The sequence below is a fragment of the Rhizophagus irregularis genome, chromosome 31 (genome assembly GCF_026210795.1).
Source record: "Rhizophagus irregularis chromosome 31, complete sequence".
Lineage (NCBI taxonomy): Eukaryota > Fungi > Glomeromycota > Glomeromycetes > Glomerales > Glomeraceae > Rhizophagus > Rhizophagus irregularis.
Genome location: NC_089459.1, coordinates 1,913,839 through 1,935,039, shown reverse-complemented (window position 1 = coordinate 1,935,039; position 21,201 = coordinate 1,913,839). Strand labels below are relative to the sequence as shown.

At 27.0% G+C, this 21,201-nt stretch overlaps 6 protein-coding genes across 7 annotated transcripts; 4 read left to right on the top strand and 2 right to left on the bottom strand.

Moving 5' to 3' along the window:
- Positions 1-123: 123 nt before the first annotated feature.
- Positions 124-6,100, top strand: OCT59_022532 (uncharacterized protein; the record flags this gene model as incomplete). Its single annotated transcript, XM_066144837.1, has 21 exons — positions 124-454; positions 534-623; positions 719-733; positions 1,247-1,267; positions 1,379-1,402; positions 1,519-1,527; positions 1,633-1,650; positions 1,725-1,763; positions 1,874-1,903; positions 1,988-2,020; positions 2,094-2,144; positions 2,332-2,343; positions 2,458-2,469; positions 2,539-2,550; positions 2,633-2,653; positions 2,735-2,746; positions 3,050-3,061; positions 3,162-3,182; positions 3,282-3,296; positions 3,381-3,500; positions 3,596-6,100. 21 exons carry the CDS (start codon positions 124-126, stop codon positions 5,728-5,730), a joined length of 3,033 nt encoding a protein of 1,010 aa, XP_066006260.1. The 3' UTR covers positions 5,731-6,100.
- A 2,158-nt stretch (positions 6,101-8,258) lies between these two features.
- OCT59_022531 (uncharacterized protein) lies at positions 8,259-9,819 on the top strand (the record flags this gene model as incomplete). Its single annotated transcript, XM_066144836.1, has 8 exons — positions 8,259-8,301; positions 8,368-8,437; positions 8,512-8,585; positions 8,709-8,764; positions 8,904-8,951; positions 9,257-9,370; positions 9,450-9,721; positions 9,816-9,819. 8 exons carry the CDS (start codon positions 8,259-8,261, stop codon positions 9,817-9,819), a joined length of 681 nt encoding a protein of 226 aa, XP_066006259.1.
- Positions 9,820-11,342: 1,523 nt separating this feature from the next.
- OCT59_022530 (uncharacterized protein) lies at positions 11,343-14,011 on the bottom strand (the record flags this gene model as incomplete). Of its 2 annotated transcripts, XM_066144834.1 has the most annotated exons (3): positions 11,343-12,386; positions 12,463-12,586; positions 12,665-14,011. In XM_066144834.1, 3 exons carry the CDS (start codon positions 14,009-14,011, stop codon positions 11,917-11,919), a joined length of 1,941 nt encoding a protein of 646 aa, XP_066006257.1. In that variant the 3' UTR covers positions 11,343-11,916. The 2 variants fall into 2 exon arrangements, with proteins under 2 accessions (XP_066006257.1, XP_066006258.1); XM_066144835.1 differs by having other exon boundaries at positions 12,463-14,011.
- Positions 14,012-14,577: 566 nt separating this feature from the next.
- Positions 14,578-16,261, top strand: OCT59_022529 (uncharacterized protein). The gene is made up of 8 exons (XM_025316154.2): positions 14,578-14,766; positions 14,841-14,978; positions 15,071-15,321; positions 15,407-15,505; positions 15,572-15,628; positions 15,720-15,810; positions 15,886-15,940; positions 16,022-16,261. The coding sequence occupies exons 1-8, from the start codon at positions 14,679-14,681 to the stop codon at positions 16,080-16,082; spliced, it is 840 nt and encodes a 279-aa protein (XP_025181284.1). The 5' UTR covers positions 14,578-14,678; the 3' UTR covers positions 16,083-16,261.
- Positions 15,718-17,196, bottom strand: OCT59_022528 (uncharacterized protein). The gene is made up of 2 exons (XM_025330257.2): positions 16,039-17,196; positions 15,718-15,911 (listed from the first exon to the last, which is right to left on the bottom strand). The coding sequence occupies exon 1, from the start codon at positions 17,180-17,182 to the stop codon at positions 16,283-16,285; it is 900 nt and encodes a 299-aa protein (XP_025181285.1). The 5' UTR covers positions 17,183-17,196; the 3' UTR covers positions 15,718-15,911; positions 16,039-16,282.
- Positions 17,197-19,492: 2,296 nt separating this feature from the next.
- On the top strand, positions 19,493-20,581 carry OCT59_022527 (uncharacterized protein; the record flags this gene model as incomplete). The annotated part of the gene is made up of 1 exon (XM_066144833.1): positions 19,493-20,581. One exon carries the CDS (start codon positions 19,493-19,495, stop codon positions 20,579-20,581), a length of 1,089 nt encoding a protein of 362 aa, XP_066006256.1.
- Positions 20,582-21,201: the final 620 nt, after the last annotated feature.

Below are 21,201 nucleotides of genomic sequence, written 5' to 3'. Positions count from 1 at the left end.
ATTTGGAAATGAACAAAAAATTGTGAAACAAATTTGCCTGTCAATTTATGTGCGCACCTGATTAGAGAATTGTATTTAATGTTTCCATCGTCTTAAAATTTTGCCTTTTCATGAAATTGTAAAATGAGGTTTAAATGTTTTTTGTCTGAAGACGAAATTTCCAGTAAATCATATATCATCGTTTTACAACCTGAAAGAAATAAATATTTAAAGTGGGAATTACCTTCTCCCCAAGCTACTGCGGACTTAATCAAATCAGAAAATATTAAACTACCTGTTAAATCTTATACCATCTTTAAATTGAATTGTGCTTCTGCTATTCGTGAATCACATAATTTTATTACGGATACCAGGGAAGTGGAGATCATTAAAACAACTATTGCTATTTGGAACTGCGCAGAAGAAAATATTAAAGAGAAATACAACCAGCTTAACATGAATCTCCGTGATCTAGGTAAGAATAGTGAGTTTTTTTGCTAGAAAGTTTTCTTAATTTAATTAATTTCTTTTGCCAAAATTTTTTTTTCACACAGAATCTCCAGCACACTCAGAACTTCCTGAAGTAACTCCTGAAGTGGTGGCTCAGGACTGTAAGATTAATTTAGTATCCCCTAGCACTAAATGTAAGATTAATTTTTTTTTTCGCAGTTTTTTTTTAATAAAATGGTTTAAAATTTTTACCAATCTAATTAATGCCGAATTTTTTTTTTAATTTTAGTATCCCTTGAATGGGGTAAGATTAATTTTTATTACCATTTTTTTTTAAAAAAAAAATATGTATTTTAATAAAATAGTTTATTAATTACTTTTGCCAACCTATTTTTTAATTTTAATATCTTAACAGAACGTAAGATTAATTTTCATTAACATTTTTTTTAAGAAAAATATGTATTTTAACAAAATGGTTAAATAATTTTACTAATTAATTTATAATGGCACATTAATGACCAGTATCACCAATACCACGATCAACTGGTAAAATTAATTTTGTTTTTATTTGAAGACTTTTTTTAAAAAAACATATTTAATTAGGCAGAAACGTTCTAAAAATTTTACTTTTTTCTTTTGCCAAATTTTTTTTTAATTTTAGCATTCCGTCCTAGACCACGTCCATTTATATTGAGTAAAATAAATTTTGTTCTTATTTGAAGACTTTTTTTTTTTGAAAAAAACATATTTAATTAGGCAGAAACGTTCTAAATATTTTACTTTTTTCTTTTGACAAATTTTTTTTTTTTGATTTTAGTAAATTTCGATTTACTACGAGGTAAGATTAATTTTTTTTTCGCAGTTGTTTTTTTTAAAAAAAAAATATGTATTTTAACAAAATGGTTAAATAATTTTACTAATTAATTTATAATGGCACATTAATGACCAGGACCAGTATCACCAATACCACGAGGTAAAATTAATTTTGTTTTTATTTGAAGACTTTTTTTTAAAAAACATATTTAACTAGGCAGAAACGTTCTAAAAATTTTACTTTTTTCTTTTACAAAATTTTTTTTTGAATTTTAGGATCCCAAAGTAAGATTAATTTTTTTTAGCAGTTTTTTTTTTTAATAAAATGGGTTGAAATTTCGACCAATCTAATTAACAACTTATTTTTTTTTTAATTTAATATTTTAATAGGACCTCCGAAAAGAACAGGTAAAATTAATTTTTACCAATATTTTTTATTTTAACAAAAATGGTCAAATAATTAATTTAATATTTTATAAAAGAGAATTCTTTTTTACTTTATAGAAATGCATTTCGGAAAGGTAAAATTAATTTTTACTTGTTCTTATTTGCAATTTTTTTTTTTTAATAAAAAGTATATTTTAATAAAGATTTTACTAATTCCAACTTATTTTTTTGATAATAATCTCAGAATTAGAAAGGATCCTAGAACGTGAAAAATGTAATTTAATTTTGTTTTTTAAAAAAAATATGTATTTTAATAAATGGTTAAACGATTTTACTAATCTAATTAATTTTTTGCCAGCTCTTGTTAAACGTGAAAAAAGTAAACGTGAAGGTAAGATTAATTTTATTAGCATTTTTTTTTAAACCAAAATTATAAATTTTATTAAATAATTATAATTTAATAGCATTAAAGTGGAATAAGATTTTTAACACAGAATTCATACCAATTAGAAGAGGTAAAATTGTTTTTTATTTATTTAATTAATTGTTTAATTAATTACTTGTTTCTAATTTTTTTTTTTTTAATATGCTAAATCTATAGTATTACAACTTTCAGGTAAAATTAATTTTTAATTTTTAAGTTTATTAATTTAATTAATTTCTTTTGTCAACTTTTTTTAAAAAATTTTAATATTTTAACAGAATGTAGAAAAGGTAAATTTAATTTTATTTGCAGCTTTTTTTTTTAAAAAAAAATTATATATTTAATTAAGTAAAAATAGTTAAAATTTTTTACTTATTTAATTTAAATTTTTATTAATTTGATAGAACGTAAAAAAGGTAAGATTTAATTTATTTGCAGTTTTTTTTTAAAAAAAAATTAAATAAAAATTTTAATTTATTTTATAGTATTAAAAAGAGGTAAAATTAATTTTTATTTGAATTCCTTTTTTTTAAAAAAAAATTATTTATTTAAATAAAAAATATTTTAATTTTAATATAGAATTCAGAGCAATTAAAAAAGGTAAAATTAATTTTTGCTTGCGATGATTTAAATTTTTATTTATTTAACTATTTTATTTTAATTATTTTTAAAATCTAAAAGCATTACTTCAAGGTAAAATTAATTTTCACTTTGTTTGCAGAGTTTTTTTTATTTTAAAAAAATTTTTATTAATTTAATTAATTCCTTGCCAACTTTTTCTTCAAATTTTAATATTTTAATAGAATGTGAGAAAGGTAAAATTCATTTATTTCAGATTCTTTTTTTTTTTTTAAAAAAAAAAATTACTTAGTACTTATTTAATATTAATTTTAACATCGTAACAGAACGTAAAAAAGGTCATTTTTAATTTTATTTGCAGTTTTTAAATAAAAGTGGTTTAAAAAATTTAACTTTTTTAATTTTAATATTTTATAGTATTAAAAAGCGGTAAGATTGAGTTTTTATTTGAATTTCTTTTTTTAAAAAAAATTATTTAAATAAAAATATTTATGATTTTGTCAAATGTTTTACTTTTTAATTTTAAAAGAGCTCAGAAAAGTTATGAAAGGTAAAATTAAATTTATTTATTTTTTATATAATGTTTAAATTTTTAATTATTTAATTAATTACGTGTTTTTAATTTTTTTTTAACGTGCTAAAACTAAAGTGTTGCGGCTTTCAGGTAAAATTAATTTTTACTTGTTCTTATTTGCACTTGTTGTTTGCATTTTTTCATATTTTTTCTTTCTTTTTTTGTTAAAATTAGAGAGATCACCCGTAGCTTATTCTTTGAATCTATTTCAACAACTTGATAAAGATATATTTGGAACTATAAAACGGGGAATTGAAGAATTAGAGAAAACTAAAGTTGCAAAATGTAACCAAGGTGATAAAATGTTTTTTTAAAAGATCTTTATCTAATTAATCCATCCTATAAAATTCAATTTAATTTCTTTTTTAAATTAATTGCGATTCTTCAAGAAGGATATTGTGAAAATTGTGGTACAAAATATACACAAATTATGACTGTGGATGCCAAAAGGAAACGCAGATTTCAAATAAAAACGCAGCGCTTAGTTAGGGAAAGAGAAAGTGCAGATGAAGAAGATCAAATATTTAATAATCAGAGATTTGAACAAGTAAACGCGAATAATACTGCCAAAATGGGGTCAGAAGTGTGGCAAAACTTGTACGAAGGCACCGATTGTCCTCAAGAATTTCATAAAAAAGTATATGCCCATAATGATAGATTGGTCAAAGATACTTCAAACGCACAGGAAGCTAATCAACAAACTTGTCGCCAATGCAAGAATCGTTTTATGTGTGAACAAAATTATATTTCTGACTACGTCCGCGACGCTCATCAAAAACACGAGTTTCACAAAAAGCAAATCTATGAACATGAACCGAAAGAAAGCGGCGAAGTTGATTCAATGAATAAGATTAGCTATAATCATTCAATGAATGACATTAATGGCGATCAAGTTATGGTACACGAATTTCCATACCAAAAGCAAATTTATGAACGTGATTTTCAACCCCACATGCAACATGAACCGAAAGAAAAAATAGTTAATCAGACTTTTAATCTTGATAATACAATTAATGAAGCTATTTGTGGCTACAATAATTACGCCCACGACGTTCAATCCCCTGAACGTGAAGTTGATTCAATGAATGAGATTAATAATTCAATTAATGAAGCTATTTGTGACTACAATAATCACGCCCACGACGTTCAATCTCCACACCAAAAGCAAATTTATGAACATGAATTTCAACAGCATGAACCGAAAGAAAAAAAAGTCAATCAGACTTTTAATCTTAATAATACAATTAATGAGGCTATTTGTGACTACAATAATCACGCCCACGACGTTCAATTTCCACACCAAAAACAGATTTATGAACACGAACCGAAGATCGATGCTGCAATCGATGAAGCTATTTGTGACTATAATAATCACGTCCATGACTCCAAATTTCCACTCCAAAAGCAAATTTATGAACATGAACGTGAAGTTGATTCAATGAATGCTATTAATAATTCAATTAATGAAGCTATTAGTAATTACGCCCACGACGTTCAATTTCCACACCAAAAACAGATTTATGAACACGAACCGAAGATCGATGCTGCAATCGATGAAGCTATTTGTGACTATAATAATCACGTCCATGACTCCAAATTTCCACTCCAAAAGCAAATTTATGAACATGAACGTGAAGTTGATTCAATGAATGCTATTAATAATTCAATTAATGAAGCTATTAGTAATTACGCCCACGACGTTCAATTTCCACACCAAAAACAGATTTATGAACATGAACCGAAGATTGATGCTGCAATCGATGAAGCTAGTGACTATAATAATCACGTCCACGACGTTCAATTTCTTCAATTTCCATCTCAAAAACAAATTTATGAACGTGAACCGAATATTAATAATGACTGCAATAATCACGCCCACGACGTCCAAAAGCAAACTTATGAATATGAACCGAAAGCAAGCGGCGAAGTTAATTCAATGAATGAGGTTAATAATACAATTAATGAAGCTATTTGTGACTATAATAATCACGTCTACGACGTTCAATTCCCACTCCAAAAGCAAATTTATAAACATGAACCAAAAGAAAAAGGAGATATTGATGCAACAAATAGGCCTGGATATTGTTATAATAATGGAACCGAAAAAAAGGATATCAAAGCATTTGGACTGATTAAAAAAACCATGGAAATTTATGCATTAGATGGGCAAGATTATGAAACTATAAATCTTGGCTCTAATATTTTTAGAGAAACTCTAGCTAAAGATTATCCTATATCGCAAAAGCGAATTCAATTTAAACTTGGGCATTGCTATGATAAAGTAGAAACTGAAACACTTAAATTAATTAAAAGACTGAATCATTCTCAGGATGACATTTTAGATGCCAAGCAGATACTAAATGTTCTTCGATTCCATACTTATTCGTTGTTTAAAAATGTTTTTCATAACGGCATTCGGAAAAAATTAGCATTTCGAAAAAAAAATTATTGCAGTCGGATCAATCGTAGAAATCGCAGAAGATATAATCCAAATCTTTCAATATACCGAACAAAAAGATGTTGATTGATATAAATATATAATCCAAATCTTTCAATATACCGAACAAAAAGATGTTGATTGATATAAATATATATTATATTATATATTTATATGAATGTCTTTGAACTTATAAACGAGCACTGAGCACTCTATCAAGAATAAAATATTTATATGCAGTTTTTATTTATTATCTTTAAAAAATTATAGTTCAACACTGATTATAAATAATTAGTTTGTAATTGGACTATTAAAAAAAAAAATAACAACCCTTTATTTACACAAGCTTAATTTTCTTAATTACCCTCTTGTTCTAGCCTTTATTAAAATCGTAGTTCAACACTGGTTATAGAGTATTATGTAGCATGAATCAGTCTGTAATTGGACTACCTCAAAAAAAAAAAAAAGAAAAAAAAGAAAAAAAAGAAAAAAAAACGAATTAATGAACTTAACATTTATTATCCTTTTTTTCTTTCTCACGACTCGAAGAAAATTTTTTTTTCGATTTTAATATTCATTCGATTCAATGTTTATTACCAACCATCTTTAGCAATTTATTTTTTACCTCACTTAAGATTATAACACAAGACATATTCCTTTTTTTCGATTTATTCTTTTGTTTAGTCAAAACAAAATCATTCATTTTCTCTCTTATTGATTTATTTTATCTACTGAGGAACATTCTCTTTTGGAGAAACATTTCTCTTTTGATTAGGATATTAATTTATAGATTATATTATTTTTGTCAAATTTTCAGATTTATTTATATTATCTAATTTTCTTCGATACATCATCATTATAGTCTTAAGTCAATATTTAAGAATGTTCTTTACCTAAATCTTCTTCAGATTTATTGAAGAATTTTTTATATCAATGTATTTTATTTATGGAATTTCGAGATTGTTATTCTCGATACTTAATATATATACTGTATAAGAATATATATTACTAATAAAAATCGTAGTGCGTTTATAAAATTTTTATTGTTTAATCTCTTGAAATTCGAAGTAATTTTTCTAAAATTTCACTAAAAGCAAGTAAAATATCTTTATCAGAGCTCAGAAGTTTTCCAAATAGAAGTATATTTATATTTAAACATATCGTAATTACAGCAGTACTACAATAATTTTAACCGTTTCCGTTTATATAATATTAAGCACTAAATGTTCTAGCCTGTTACGTGAGAATTGCCTACACCTTAGAATGAGGCATGAAAATAAAGTCCAAGCATTAATGCATTAATTCGATAGCAATCGATACTATAGATTAACTTTAAATTACCATAAGTCTAATTATTTAAGTCACGAAAATGAAAATAAATATTATTAACATAGTTTAAATATTATATTAACTTTTTAATTTGTTAACTTTAGATGATAAATAAGTTTTTATTTACGAAATTCTCATATACAATATTTATTACGATTCAGATATAATTTTATAATGACAAATTTTATATGCCATTGTATAATAAAAAATATTTTGTAAGTTTATTCTATATTAAAAGGTTATTGCATAAAATTCTTTGATTATCAGAATCTAATATTTATTATTCTGAAATTCGAAAAAGAATGTGCCTAATGCAAATACATTTTCTTAAATTATATGAAATTTCAAAACTTCCCGTAAAAAATAAAATAAAATAACAATTTGTAATTTAATGCGTTATTAAAACTTAAAATTAATTGATTATATAAAAACTGTCAATTAAGATGAATTAATAAAAATTTACACCAAAGTATCAATCTTCTTTTTCGATATATTAGCACAAAGTTAATCTTTTAAATTTTGCGTTATCGTAATAAGTTCATAAATTCTCGTTGGCTTATAAAATTCATAATTTGGAAATTTTCATCTTTCCTGGAGGCCTGATCTACGGTGAGGAGGATTTAGAATTGATATCATTAACCGATTAACAAGAATTAAACGTGCCAAACAATATAAAGTTAAAAAGATATGAATTTCAATTTTAACAAATTTGTTGAATTTCAAACAAAAAACTTTATAATAATAGTAAGGCCACTCCAATTAATAATTATGTTTAACGAAATCCCCCAAAAATTTACATGTTATATAGATACCAAAGTAAATATTCATAAATATTAATATTAAAATTTTTTTCACTATAAAAATAAATATAAAAGTTCGATACATTCACATGATCGTTAATGCATATCAATATTCGGATCAATTTTTATCCTTTTATGCAATGTTGTGTTACCTGTTGAAGTAATATTACTGGTTCTTTGTTCGCAGATTTTCGTCTCTTTTACATGATCATAATACAACATAATCCTTTGACTGGTAGTGTATGTGTTGTATCTGTTACCAAAGGATTTTTTGAAACTTAAAAAATTTTATTTTTTTGTGAAGTCGCGTAAAAAAATTTTCTTTTTTGTATAATCGCGGTTCCTTCTTAAATGATCGTCAGCATATTAATACCTATTACACCCATTACATGATCTCATAACGACATTACATCATTACATTCAATATCCTATAAAATCATCAACCTTCTTTAAAGCAAAGTGAAAGCTTTATCTCTGATAATCCTAATGCAATCTTCCCCGTCTAAGCGAATCATGGACGCAAGAAAAGGTAAATTTTAGTTTATTTTTCTGTTTTATATAAAAATTTCTTAAATATATTTATTCTTCACCTTAGATTTGAAAGCGTATCGAAATAATGGCGAGAAGGCTCAGGAAATTTACGACAAATTTATTCTACCATATAGGTATGTATCAGAATTTTGTTTCTTTGTATAGATTATAGACATCTTAAATTCTATCTTTTAATATTTTACATTAGAACCCAAAATATCCGTTTGAAGAATCAATGGCCAACTGACACCGATGACAATACGAATGAATGGACCATATTATGTAATTGCAAATTCATGGGACGCCCTATGCGTAATGAATGAACTCGGAGAAAGTAAAATTGAAAAAAATGATCCCCAAGAAGTCATTCGATTACGAGGAATATTAATTGGGCATTTGAAACAGATAGCCCGGATATTGATCTTGGAACCAATCGAGACATGATACCAACAACATTAAACGTGTCGTGGAAATTGATAACTAGTCAGAAAAAATCAAGGTGAAATTAAATGTTTTCTTATATTCATTTGAATATTTTTATTCAAATATAGTTGTATTTTTTAATTATTCCTACAATTTTATATTTTTATTAAATTAAAGGTGCTTTTCGGAGTCTCAGTACTGCACTTGTTAAATAATTATAGGGAGGCAAGTATTTTTTTTTTTTTTGTTGGAAGCGCAAGCAGAAATAAGTGGCGTTGTAAGGTTCTTAGGGAATCCTTATAATTCAAGACTTCGGGTTGAGCCACAAAGCTAGTGTTGGAGCACCAGGTAACTTCGGGTTCATCTGGTGTTTAAAGCCTTCGGGGTGACCAACACTATTCCCTCTGGGACATTGGGTAACTTCGGGTTCATCTGATGTTCAATCCTTCGAGGCAACCAATGGGATAAAAATATTAGACGGGGATCGTAAAAGTATCTCTTGAGAATATTACTAATTTTTCATTTGTTAGGATAAACGGCCCGATCATAATGCGGCACGAAAATGGAAGGAACGTAAAGAGGAGAAAATTTCAGCTGGTGGACCCTCGTTTACAATTTCGGGCACCGTAGTTGGGTCTGTTGGGGTAAACGAAGGAACCTTTAACTCCGAGATAGATAATTTCTTTCAAGGCCCCTTCGAAAGAAAACATCTCCAAATCGAAGAGAGAGGAAGCAGATAGCCACATATCGGCAAGAGATAGATCACCGCCTTTTCCTTTCAAAGTTCAACAAATTTCAGTTTGGGAATTGCTCCGAGACAAACACTTGGTCTCCTCTAGCAAAAATGAAACCCGAGATCACAACCAGAACCCGTACGATCAACATTTTACATGGAACAGTAACGGATCCTTGTCAAAATTGCCAGAAATTTCAAATCAATTACTTGACTTATTGAGACATGGAATTCATAAAATTACAAGTGAAATTTCATTAAAGTATGTATAGAATGCAGAACTTCTTAAGCATTCAAGATCACAAATCCTCATCCAGTACTTATAGATGATTCTGGTTATGTTGGTATTATGGTAGATGAACATGGTTGTGTACTTATATAGAATGAAATGGAAAAAGATATGCAATATTTGGGACCTGATTTAATAACTGGTATCGAAAATTTTCTCTTTTATCCTGATAATATACTTTATGATTATACGATTTCTGATGAACCTGAATTTGAAGATGAGGAAGAATGAGGAGAAGAGGTACCAATGGAAGTAATCAACCTGAAAATGGGTACTAAAGGTAATAAAGGGAAGAAAAAAAAGAGAAAGAATAAATCAAAAAGAAAATAGTAGTCATGTTTATTTTAGCTTAGAACAAACATTTGTTTTTTTATCCGATATTTTATTATAATAAATTTGATACAAGTATATCAAATGCATCATTTAATTTATAATGTCAACTGGAATGATGTAATTCCGGAATCAACTAAATCTATGTAATAAATTCAAATATAAGATAAATTTAAATAATCTAAAATTATTTCAAATTTATCGCCATTTAACTTAGTTCTACAACAGATTTTAATGTTCCCTCAGTGTTCTCTCGCCAAATTCTACCACCTGTACATGACTTACAGAACCGCTTACAAGTGTAAATGATTTTCCATTCATTATCGGAATAATTTCCTGATGATATTTTGAAATTCGCCGATATTACCTATACTCATAATCCATCATTGATTTTTTTCTTCATAAAACTTTTCGATCGCTAAGAAACAATTTTATCATTCCTAATTTTTTAATAGGATCAGAAATATTAGAGTTTATTAGTTGTTCCCTAAATTCTTTGCTCATCTTCCAAAATCTAATTCCGGATAATTATCGGGTATTACTATTTAAATAACTTTCAGACACATAAAGCTCCTTTCTCAGTCCAAGGTAATTCTGGCGTGGAATATGGTCTTGTATTAATGCAAGTATCTAATCTAATGGTATCAGATGGTGACATATTATTACCTTGATTACTAGCGAGTATTAAATGATGATAAGCAAATAATGAAATAATTGAAATAATTGTAGTTTTATGGTGTTTACTTTGTCTAAGTGGACTTTTTAATTCTTCAGCTGTGATAGAATATATCGAAAGGTCTATTCAATAATTTTTAATAATTCTTTTTAATTGAAATTTGGTAGGATGAATTCTTTAAATGCTGCTTTGATTAAAGACAAGGATGAGAGCTTGTTATAATATATTTTTTCTATCGTTTATAAAATGATTTCGTAGATTGTAATTTTAGATTATAATTCGTTAGAAGATTCTTTATAAAATTATTTTTTGCTTAATAAAATTCATTAAATGATGGATAAAATATCTAAAGCACAACTTCTATATCCAATAGAATGATGCCACACGATACTAATAATTTATTTGATTCTTCTTCCTCGATACAATAACATACAATTTTTTTGCATGTATTTCTCCTAACAATTGTTTAATATCATTACCATCATTAACGATCATAAATCTAACAATTCTATTTAAATCGGATTTCAGAGTTCAGATAACCTAATAAATAAAGGAGATTTTGTAACGAATCGTTAGACCTACATTATATCGTGAATTATATGAAAAGATATTCATTTTTATTTTATTAATAGAATTTAGTATCGTTAAATTTGTAATTTAGGAAGTTACAAATAAGTACTTGAAACAATATATATAGAGTAAATAAATATCGCGATGATTTAATCTATATACTTCAGCTTAATATATAACCAAATTTGTCGTGATTTATTCAGACAAAAATTCGAATCAAAATTCTATTCTAGTCAAATACCCGTTTCAGCTTTAGTTATATTACTAATTAAACAAATTGCCATCCCCTAAATATCGATTATATCGTATAGATTGTAATTGATTACTAGAAATGTATCCTTTTTTGATATCATCCTCGCTAGATGTTTTATCATGTGCTTTCATGCTAATAATGCCAGTCAGTACTCTGATGCAACTGTATGAAGTCTATGAGATATCCAAATTGGAAATTTGCATTTGAATGATAATTTTTTATAGTGCCGGGCTGAATTACAATCATCGAAAACACTCCATCATTATGTACATTGTTCACAAGAAGAAAATTTTTTGAAATTTATAAATTTGATTTTTGGAAAGTTTTTATTTTAAATATTCAGTCAGAATCATCAAATGCAATTAAATCATCAAATTGTTTCAGTTCCTTCAATTCGGATAAAAACCACTTTTGATATTGATCAGAATTATATTTTTTTATCAATTTAGCTTTTTCATGTTCCATTAACATTTCCCTGAGTTCTTGTAACATAATTCCTAACCTATTACGACCATTTTGATTCTTTCCTCCGTCACCCCAATATCGATCGTTTTCTGTATGCTCGAAAATTTTAACTTTGCCTGTTGAAAGTAATTTATATTTCAAATTTTCATGTTGCGTAAATTTTAGCCATAGTGCTTCTTTCATTATGCCTTCCTTAAAAATCACATTATCTGGTGGTATAGGCGATTCCCAGTCTTCACGCTTCCGAAAATCATTTTTCCGTGCGATAGTGAAAGCTTCACGAGCTGTATAAGCGAAACGAATGTTATTGCGAATATATCTATCTTTGAACTTCGCGGCTTGGACTAAATATACATAGATATCAGAATGAAATTATTGCCAAATCACGAATTACGAAAATATCTCTACATATTTACTTACAATAATGTTCAGTCGTCGGCCATTCTTCGAAATCTTTCCGGATCGGGGCTCTATAAAAATTAGTAAACTCGTAATACGGTTCATCTTTATTGTAAAAGTATATCTTGTCTTCATCACGATATGCCTAATTAGTATTTAGGACAATGAAATAAGAAATGTAAATTGTATTAAAAGAAATTCAACTTTCGAAAGAAAAAATTACCTTTTGAATTACATTATCCATTATCTTGCCATATTTTTCCATCCAACTTGTTGTATAAGAATTTTTAGCTACGCTAATATCCAATTGATTAAAATATTTAGGGAAAGAAAGCGAATATGAAGATTCTGAAGGTTGAATGAAAATAATATCTAAAATTTCACTCTTGAATATTTTACGAATTTCCATAAAAAAGCGATTCAATTCTTTAACTTCGCCCAAAACAACCAGTGCAACCTTCCATGAATTTGCCCAGCAATTCATTATCGAATCATGAACAAAATTTAATGCATTAAATTCGTCTATTATAGGTTTTCCAAAACGACGCAAGATAGGATGATAGCGTAATGAATGACAATTGTCGAAATTCGGTGGCCCAATATTACAATCAAACGCTATAAACATTACGAGCAGATGTAATGATTTTGGGGAAGATTGTGGTGCCATGTGTCGAGAAACACTTTCCACGGGTAAGAAATCATGTCGATTATTATTACCTTCCCGAATATTGTTATTGTGCGAATTTGTACCGTTCAAAATATTACTTGAAACATAATGCAATCCACATTTTGTACAAAGAGCTTCTGTTGAATTTGAGGGTTCGTTGGTGAGTGTGCTTGAATAAGGATAAATTACTGAAGGTATCGGATTTTTAGGTGCTAGTGGATCGAATTGTTTTAAAAAAGGAAACTTATTAAATGCATTTTCCCAACATGATGAAGCTGAATTTGTTAGATTGGACAAATCATCATCACTTTGCTCGTCACTTTCATAGCCATAAATCACGTAGCTACAATAATTATAAATAGCTTTTGTGACTTTCTTAACTTTTTTTATTATGCCTTGTTTTTTCGCTTTTATTGGTGGATTTTTGTCAGGGATATCTTCTTTAATAATCATTTCATAATCGAACTTTTCATTTTGATTCTTTGTTGATTTTGAGCAATCGCATGGAAGTGAAGAAACAAGCAATTGACAATCGCATGAGTTTGAATATTCTACTTGATCTATGATTGTGTTAGATTTTCTAGATTTAGACTTTTTAGGTCGGCTTTTATCCCTGCGATACCTCGAAAAAACAGGCCCTTGTTCATTTTTATTCTCAGTACTTGATGCTTCATTATTAATTGACTGCTGCGCTACATCTTTGTTGTTATTATTGCTATCATAATTATTAGTCGAAACATACGTTTCTTCGCATTTATTTTTATCGATTTCTTTTTGTAAATAGTCATCTTGTGAAAGACGAGAAAAGGGTTTACTTTTAAGTCTCATTGATTTTCTCGGATGATTATAAGTTTCTCCAAGAAATATTTCAAACTTCCTTTTATTCTCCATCTTTTCATGCATTTTTTTGGAAGATTTTAAAAAAAAACTTGTATTTAAAAAAAAAAACAATTGTTCTTCAAATAAAATATGATGAATAAATGACGCAACAGGGGGATCGACTGGTTCTTAGTCTATGATACTTTTTTTTATTACTAATCTTTGATTCTGTAATCGAAAAGGTACGATCACAAAATCTCATAAAAAATCTCATAAAATGAATAAAGGAATCTATTGAGTCTATTCTCTTTCAAGGAATAACATTACAAATAATTATATAAAATAAAAAATAATAAATAAAAATAAACAAATATTAACCTTCAATGTAATATAATAGATGTAATTGATTGTCCATAGAAAAAAAGCTAACCAATTATAATCAAAAAAATGTTATATAATAGAAGAATTTACCTTTTAAGAGCATAAATTGAATTTTTTAATGTTATTATTACTAAGTATTATTGTTATTATTTACATGAAAAAAACAATATTTTTTTGTATCTATCAATCGGAATTTTCTTTTCTTTTCACATGTTTGATCCAATAAAGTGATGTAAAATATGCGAAATTTTTACAATTTTTTTTTCTTTGAAATATAAAGGTTAATTAATTAAATTTCTCCCTCGTCTTATGAAATTGAAAAAAATTCCTACAAAAAAAAAAGTATCTTTATTTCAAGAAACAAAAAAAAATGGCTCAATGTTGTTTAATTACATGTAATAATAAAATTGAATGTGAAGATTTTAATTTATGTGTTATTCATTTGAAAGAATTAAGTTGTAAGGAATAAAATTTACGTTATTTTTTTTATTTTCTACGAACTTTTATTTAAAATAAATGATTTTTATTACAGCCGGTAATCTTTCAAGTACAATTCAAATCAAATCATCAGAGGATACAACTCATCTTATAGAAATTCCAAGAAAAAGTACCGAGTTTAGTGATATTGAAAATAAATTTTTGGGCGATTGGGTAAAGCCAAACACGCAGGGTAATCTGATCTGAAGAATAAAAGTATATTAATAATGATATTATGTTGTTAATTGTACTTTTATATCGATTTCCTTATTAAAAATACGATAGGATTGAGAGTGGAAGCGATTTTTAGTATAATTTTACCGAAATCAATCGTTAATAACTATAAGTCATATCGATCCACTGTTGAATCTCGTGGAAAGTTTAAGTCGCAAGGTCTAAAAGAAGGAGACGAGCGAATTTTATATCATGGCACAGATCACAACTGCGCTGTAATTTATGATGCATTAAGAGAACTTTGCAAATCCTCAAATTGTGCTGGGTGTGGAATTCTCATGAACTCTTTCAAACTTGACAAGGTAAATGTCTATCAGCAAAATCACAAATTTGACATTTTCTTTTAAAACATTTTTTTTTTTCAATAACTTTTTTTCGATTATTAAGGTGGGAATAAATAAACAAGGACGATCTTTTCAACGCCTTGGCCAGGGAATTTATTTTACACCATACTCCTCGAAAGCGCATTTTTATGGACACGGTGGTGTGAGTACATAATTTTTAACTCGTGTTGTTTTATAACTTGATTTTTAATAATTTGCTTTGTTAAAGGCCAAACCATTACCTACGGAAGCTGGACGCACTTGCAGAATGATGTTCATGACAAAGGTATAAAATTAACTTGCGAGTTGTGACATACAAATAATTTAATTTTTTAATAATATATATCGAGCGAATATTTTATTTATTTTTTTTTTAGGTTGTACTTGGTAATACATGGCAACCGGATCGAGTCTCACAAAATTGTCGTTCTCCACCGGCTGGGCACGATTCTACATGGGGACGTGTAGGTAAAGTATTAATCACATGAATCGTTGATGTTATGTTAAATTTTACTTCATCTCACTATTATTACATAACCTTAGGAAAATGTCCTCATGGCGGAGCTGTTCTAAATTATGAAGAATATGCAGTATACCGGTAAGATAATTTCTGTACGATATAGGAAGATTAAATTTTAATGAATCTATTTTTTGATTGATTTACTTTGCAATTATTTAGTAATGACGCATGCTTACCATCAAAATATATCGCCTATTCATACACAAGCACAAATGAATAAACGGTAAGCTTCATCACGTGTAAGCATCTGCGCCACGTTTCTTTATTTCACTATACTGTAACGTTGCTTTTTTTTTATATGTACGAAGTAAATAAAATACTAGCTAGACTTGTTAAATAATATATAATTTATAGAGATAAAATTAATAATCTATAATAATAATGTTTATATACGTTTAAAATTTTTTTTTCCTTTTTTTTTTACATATTATACATATTATTATAATAAGGTTGAAAATTATAATGTAATGAATTGTCCGCAGAATGAGAATTTGTACCATCATCATTATATAACTGGTACTGATTTATATCATATACGTTGGTAACATTATTACCATGAGATAATGATTCGAATCCAATGTCCTTGTTATTATTATATGAATTATGGGCCCAGTTTGTGTAATTTATCGAATTTATCGGTTTTTGGTTATCAATTTGATAATTCAATTGCTCCTTTGTATATGAACCGTTTTCTTCATTAACATTATTTGGCAATGAATCAGCATATGGGAGTGGATTTGCTGTTTCCAAATTAGGCTTAAAAGAATCCATATTTTCACTTAAATCTTTTTGTTGTTGAATATCTTTACTTTGATTATCCACAAAAGTTTTCATTTCTATTTTATTTGAACTGTCGTTTAAATTTGACTTATTTGAGAAAGAAACAAAATTCCATTTCTCTCTTTTCTTTTTTCTACTAGTTTTAGGAATCAATTGTTTTCTTATTTCAAAAGCTTGTTTAGAAATTTTTTTATATTCTTCTTTAACATTATCAGGTTCATGTTTCCAAGATTTTGAAGCCATAGAAGAGATAACAGTCATTGGTAAATGATAACCTTCTTTACGAGCACTTTCAATAAATATTTTACGATAAAGGATAAATGCATTAGGAGTTCTTGCAGGTATTCGACTCATTCCACCATCTTGTTTTCTATCAGTTATTAATTTGTATGGATCAATATGTGGTGGAAATGGAAGTTTTACAATTGATGGAGAAATGGGATCATCCAAGAATACTTGATTTGGCATTGATGGATCACTAGAATCTAAGAAAATATGTTCTCTTTTTCGATCTATTTCTGGTTCCATGATTAAATTCATTAAATTAATTGAATGAATTATGAAGAGGCGAAACAGGGAGTTTTTGTACTTTTTTTAAACTTTAGGGTGTGCTGCCGGGTAAAAAGATATACCGCTAAAAATTACGAGCTAATCCTTTTGCTAATTATTATTATAAATTCTTATTCCCCGAAATAATCAAACGATTTGAAATCGTTTCTTATATATTCATGAAAGATTATAAATCATACATTATGATGATATGTGGCGTATGTATGGCGTGTTACTGCGCGGTTATATTAAAATCATGGAATTTCCTATTTTGGCTAACTAGTTTTAATACGTAAGTGTGGCGAGTAATGATTCGAAATCGCATGTTTCTAAAAAAGGCCTGATAGACTTTTCTAGAAAACGCTAGTGCTGGGGCCCCCCGAAAAAGCTATATAGGGATCACATGAAGGTTTGTAATAGTCATAAGGTACAATAGTAAACAAAAATAATGCATCCCATGATTTTATTCGTGCATAAGAAAGAAAAAAGAGAACGAATTTGAAAGCAAAAGAAATTCCGAAAGAAAAAAAAAAAAATTTTTTTTTATTAAATAATCTAATGTATATTTTAAAGGGTTATCTATTATTATAACGGATAACACTCAGATAACACTCGGATAAAACTCAGATAAAACTCAGATAAAACTTAGATAACACTCAGATAGCACATTTGCACATTTTTTAATGAGTAAAATAGCAATTAATAGACTTAACTTGCCATAATTAGTGAGTACCAACCATATTTTAAATTTTTCAAATTATTATGTTTTTAAAAACAAATTGATCTTGGGACCAAAATTTTGACGATCATCACCTGAACTTTTTAATTTATACGGGGAATGATAGGGTTATTCGTATCCTTGTATAACAACAACAGTTTTTTTAAAAAAAAGTCTGGGAAATTCAAAAAAAATTTATTTTTCGGTCCGAAAGATTTTGTAAAGATAGTTGTGATGTTACCATTTTTGTTTATCTTATCGGATCAAAAAATTCCGATCTTTTTTAAATATTTTTATTAAACATAAAAAATTTACTCTTTATATATACTTCATAATGGTATGGGTTATATTGGTTTGTATTATTATTGTATTGCAAAATTTCAATATTTTTTTTTAAAAAAAACAAATATTTGGAACGTGACTAATTTTATCAATTATAAATAATTGTAATGATTTTCATGACTTCGGACCATTGTAATTTATTTTCCGCTATTTATTTATTTTAAAAAAAATTTTTTTTTTTGAACCTGATTTTTTATGTGGTACAATATATAAAAATTTTCATTCACGTAAACATTTGACGTATAAATAATGCAATAAAAAAATCAAAATTGTAAATGAAATTATAAATTAAGAATCTCTAATATGATTAGATCCGACGATACTGAAGAATTTATGAGTTCTTTGTTATATAATCTATAGATTCTTTAAACAAAGAAAACGTTTTGTCATACTTTAAACTTTTTGAATTTTTATAACGTGCAAAAAATGTCATGTTTAAACCTTATTTGGACGCCAAGACTTGAATTTTTTGATCATATGACAAAAAAAAACCGAAAAGTTTTTTTTTGGAACCGAACCAATTTCCGAACCCGTGATATAGCAGTTATAAGATTTTTTGCTGGCAAGGGACGGCTCTTTTCAAATAAAGTAAAAAAAAATTTTTTTTCTGATAAAATTATTGGTGAAATCAGAAAATTTTCCGACCACAAAATTTTTTCTATTATATAATGCTATATTAGGTTAATCATTTTATATTGTTAATGATCGAAAAAAATTTAAAAATTTTAATAATATTAATGGATATATTATTATATTATGTTATATATTACATATAGTATATATATTTTTTTATTATTTCGTAATTCTCTATTTTAAAAAAATAAGAAACCAAAGAATTGACCTAAATAATCTTTTTGAAAGGAAAGTGAATTTGGGATGCGAACTTTTTTTTTTTTCATGTACTGTACAACCCGGAATAAATCGGAGATTGGTGGGAACACGAAAAAAGTTTACTTAATCATCTATAAAGGTAAAATCGTGCTACCAAAGATCTTATGCAAAAGTAAGTTATGTTTGATCTTGTGATATGAATGGTAAAAAATAATAAATTCTGATTAAATTGCAAATTTGGTCAGAAAACATATATATATAGACGTCTTAGTAAATTTTTGTTCCTCTCGGTTGTTTCGAGTAACATAACATAACATACCCTGTACAATTTATTGCGCAGTTTTTCAATTCATTTTGTTTTTTTTTTCTAATTACAGTATATCCTCACTCATATTAATAAATCAGGAATTATGCCTAAAGTAAAAAATTCTTTAAAAAGTGATTTGAAGCTAAAATACCCACCAGATTTGAGTGTAGATGGTTTGCTGGAAAAACTACGAAAGAATAATCCTTCAAAACCCGGGAAAATTCCAAATTGTTTTCTTATCTATAGAATCTTATGGGTTGAATACCTTAAAACAGAGTGTACTAAATTAAATTTAGCTGAAGTTTCTGGATTTGTTTCAAACAAATGGAAGAACGAAAAACCGGAAGTAAGAGAGTTTTATAAACGATTATCCACTCAAGCTAAACAGAGATATAGAGAAATCAATAAATCACGTATATTCATTTATCATAATAAATGTGATAACACTGAAACTGAAGTTGGTACCACTTCATCAACAACGAACAATGAGATAGCAACGGAAAACTCACCCGTTTCAACTCCATTTGAAATTACTTCATTTAATTCCTTAACTCAACAAAACCAACAAATTCAACAAACTCAACAAACTCAACAAACTCAACAGCAACAACAATTAAATTTACCACTATTTAGTCCCTACGACTTGTATTCTTCTTTCGATACCTCACCTATTCCAAATAACCTAAATTTTCATCAAAATTGTAGCCTTAAAGAAACAATTATTGACTCTTTTAATTCGCTTATAGATATGATAAATAATTATAAAACATTTAATTTGACCAATCCTGAAGACATTGAAAAATTTCGTGTAAATCTTAGATCAATCATAAATGCCAATTTCTATGCTATTCGCGAGAAATTGAAGGAATTAGAAATTGTTACCTCCAGCTCTTTTATTGGTGTTAGAGATAATCCTCATTATGATTTTGACCTTACTAGAGGAATTCAAGGAATTCAACCAATTCCTCAAGAGTATAATTTCAATAACCCTGAAAATTATTTTGATGATATATTTATGCCTTTAAATTCTCCTGCTAATGGATATCCTAATTGTCTTGCTGATAACACCACCTTTTCACAATTTAATAATAATTATTATCTTTTGGAACGGTACAAAGAATTAGAAGAAAAAAATAGACGCACCCAGGAACTAATTAAAGCAATGGGAGTGTTGATTTTTGGTAACAGATAATGAACAATTGTTATATAATATTTTTTTTTTTAATTTTATTTAAATAGTGTATAAGCATTTTTGGGTTATCGTCGCCGGTAAATACATTGATTTTTTTTTTTTATAATTCTCATTTACATAACAATATATATTTCAAATTTCCTTTTCTTTTCTTTTTTTATTATCCTTCTTTCTTTTAATGTTAATAATTTTATCAAGTTAGTTTTTGAACTTTCTAGATAACACTTCGCTGTAATTATTATATATAATTTTTTTTTTAAAAAAAAAATTGATTTCTAGATTTTCTATGTTTATAATTTTTTTTTATTTATTTTATTTATTCTTGTATTTTTTATTTTCTTTCTTTTTAAAACATATTCTCTCCATCTGTAAAAAAAAAAAAAAAAAAAATTTAAAAAAAATGTAATAAAAGAAAAAAAAAGTAGTGATTTTGAAAATTTGACATTTTTATAATAGCAGATGGGATATTCATATGAATTTACTATCGTAAGTGAAAATTTCTATTGTAAATCGGGAAAAATCGTATAAAGATATTTGATGTTACAAAAAGTGAAAGATTGCAGCGTAATACAAACACGGACCACTTATTCACTTATTCCGAAACTATTTAAGTTATAGTT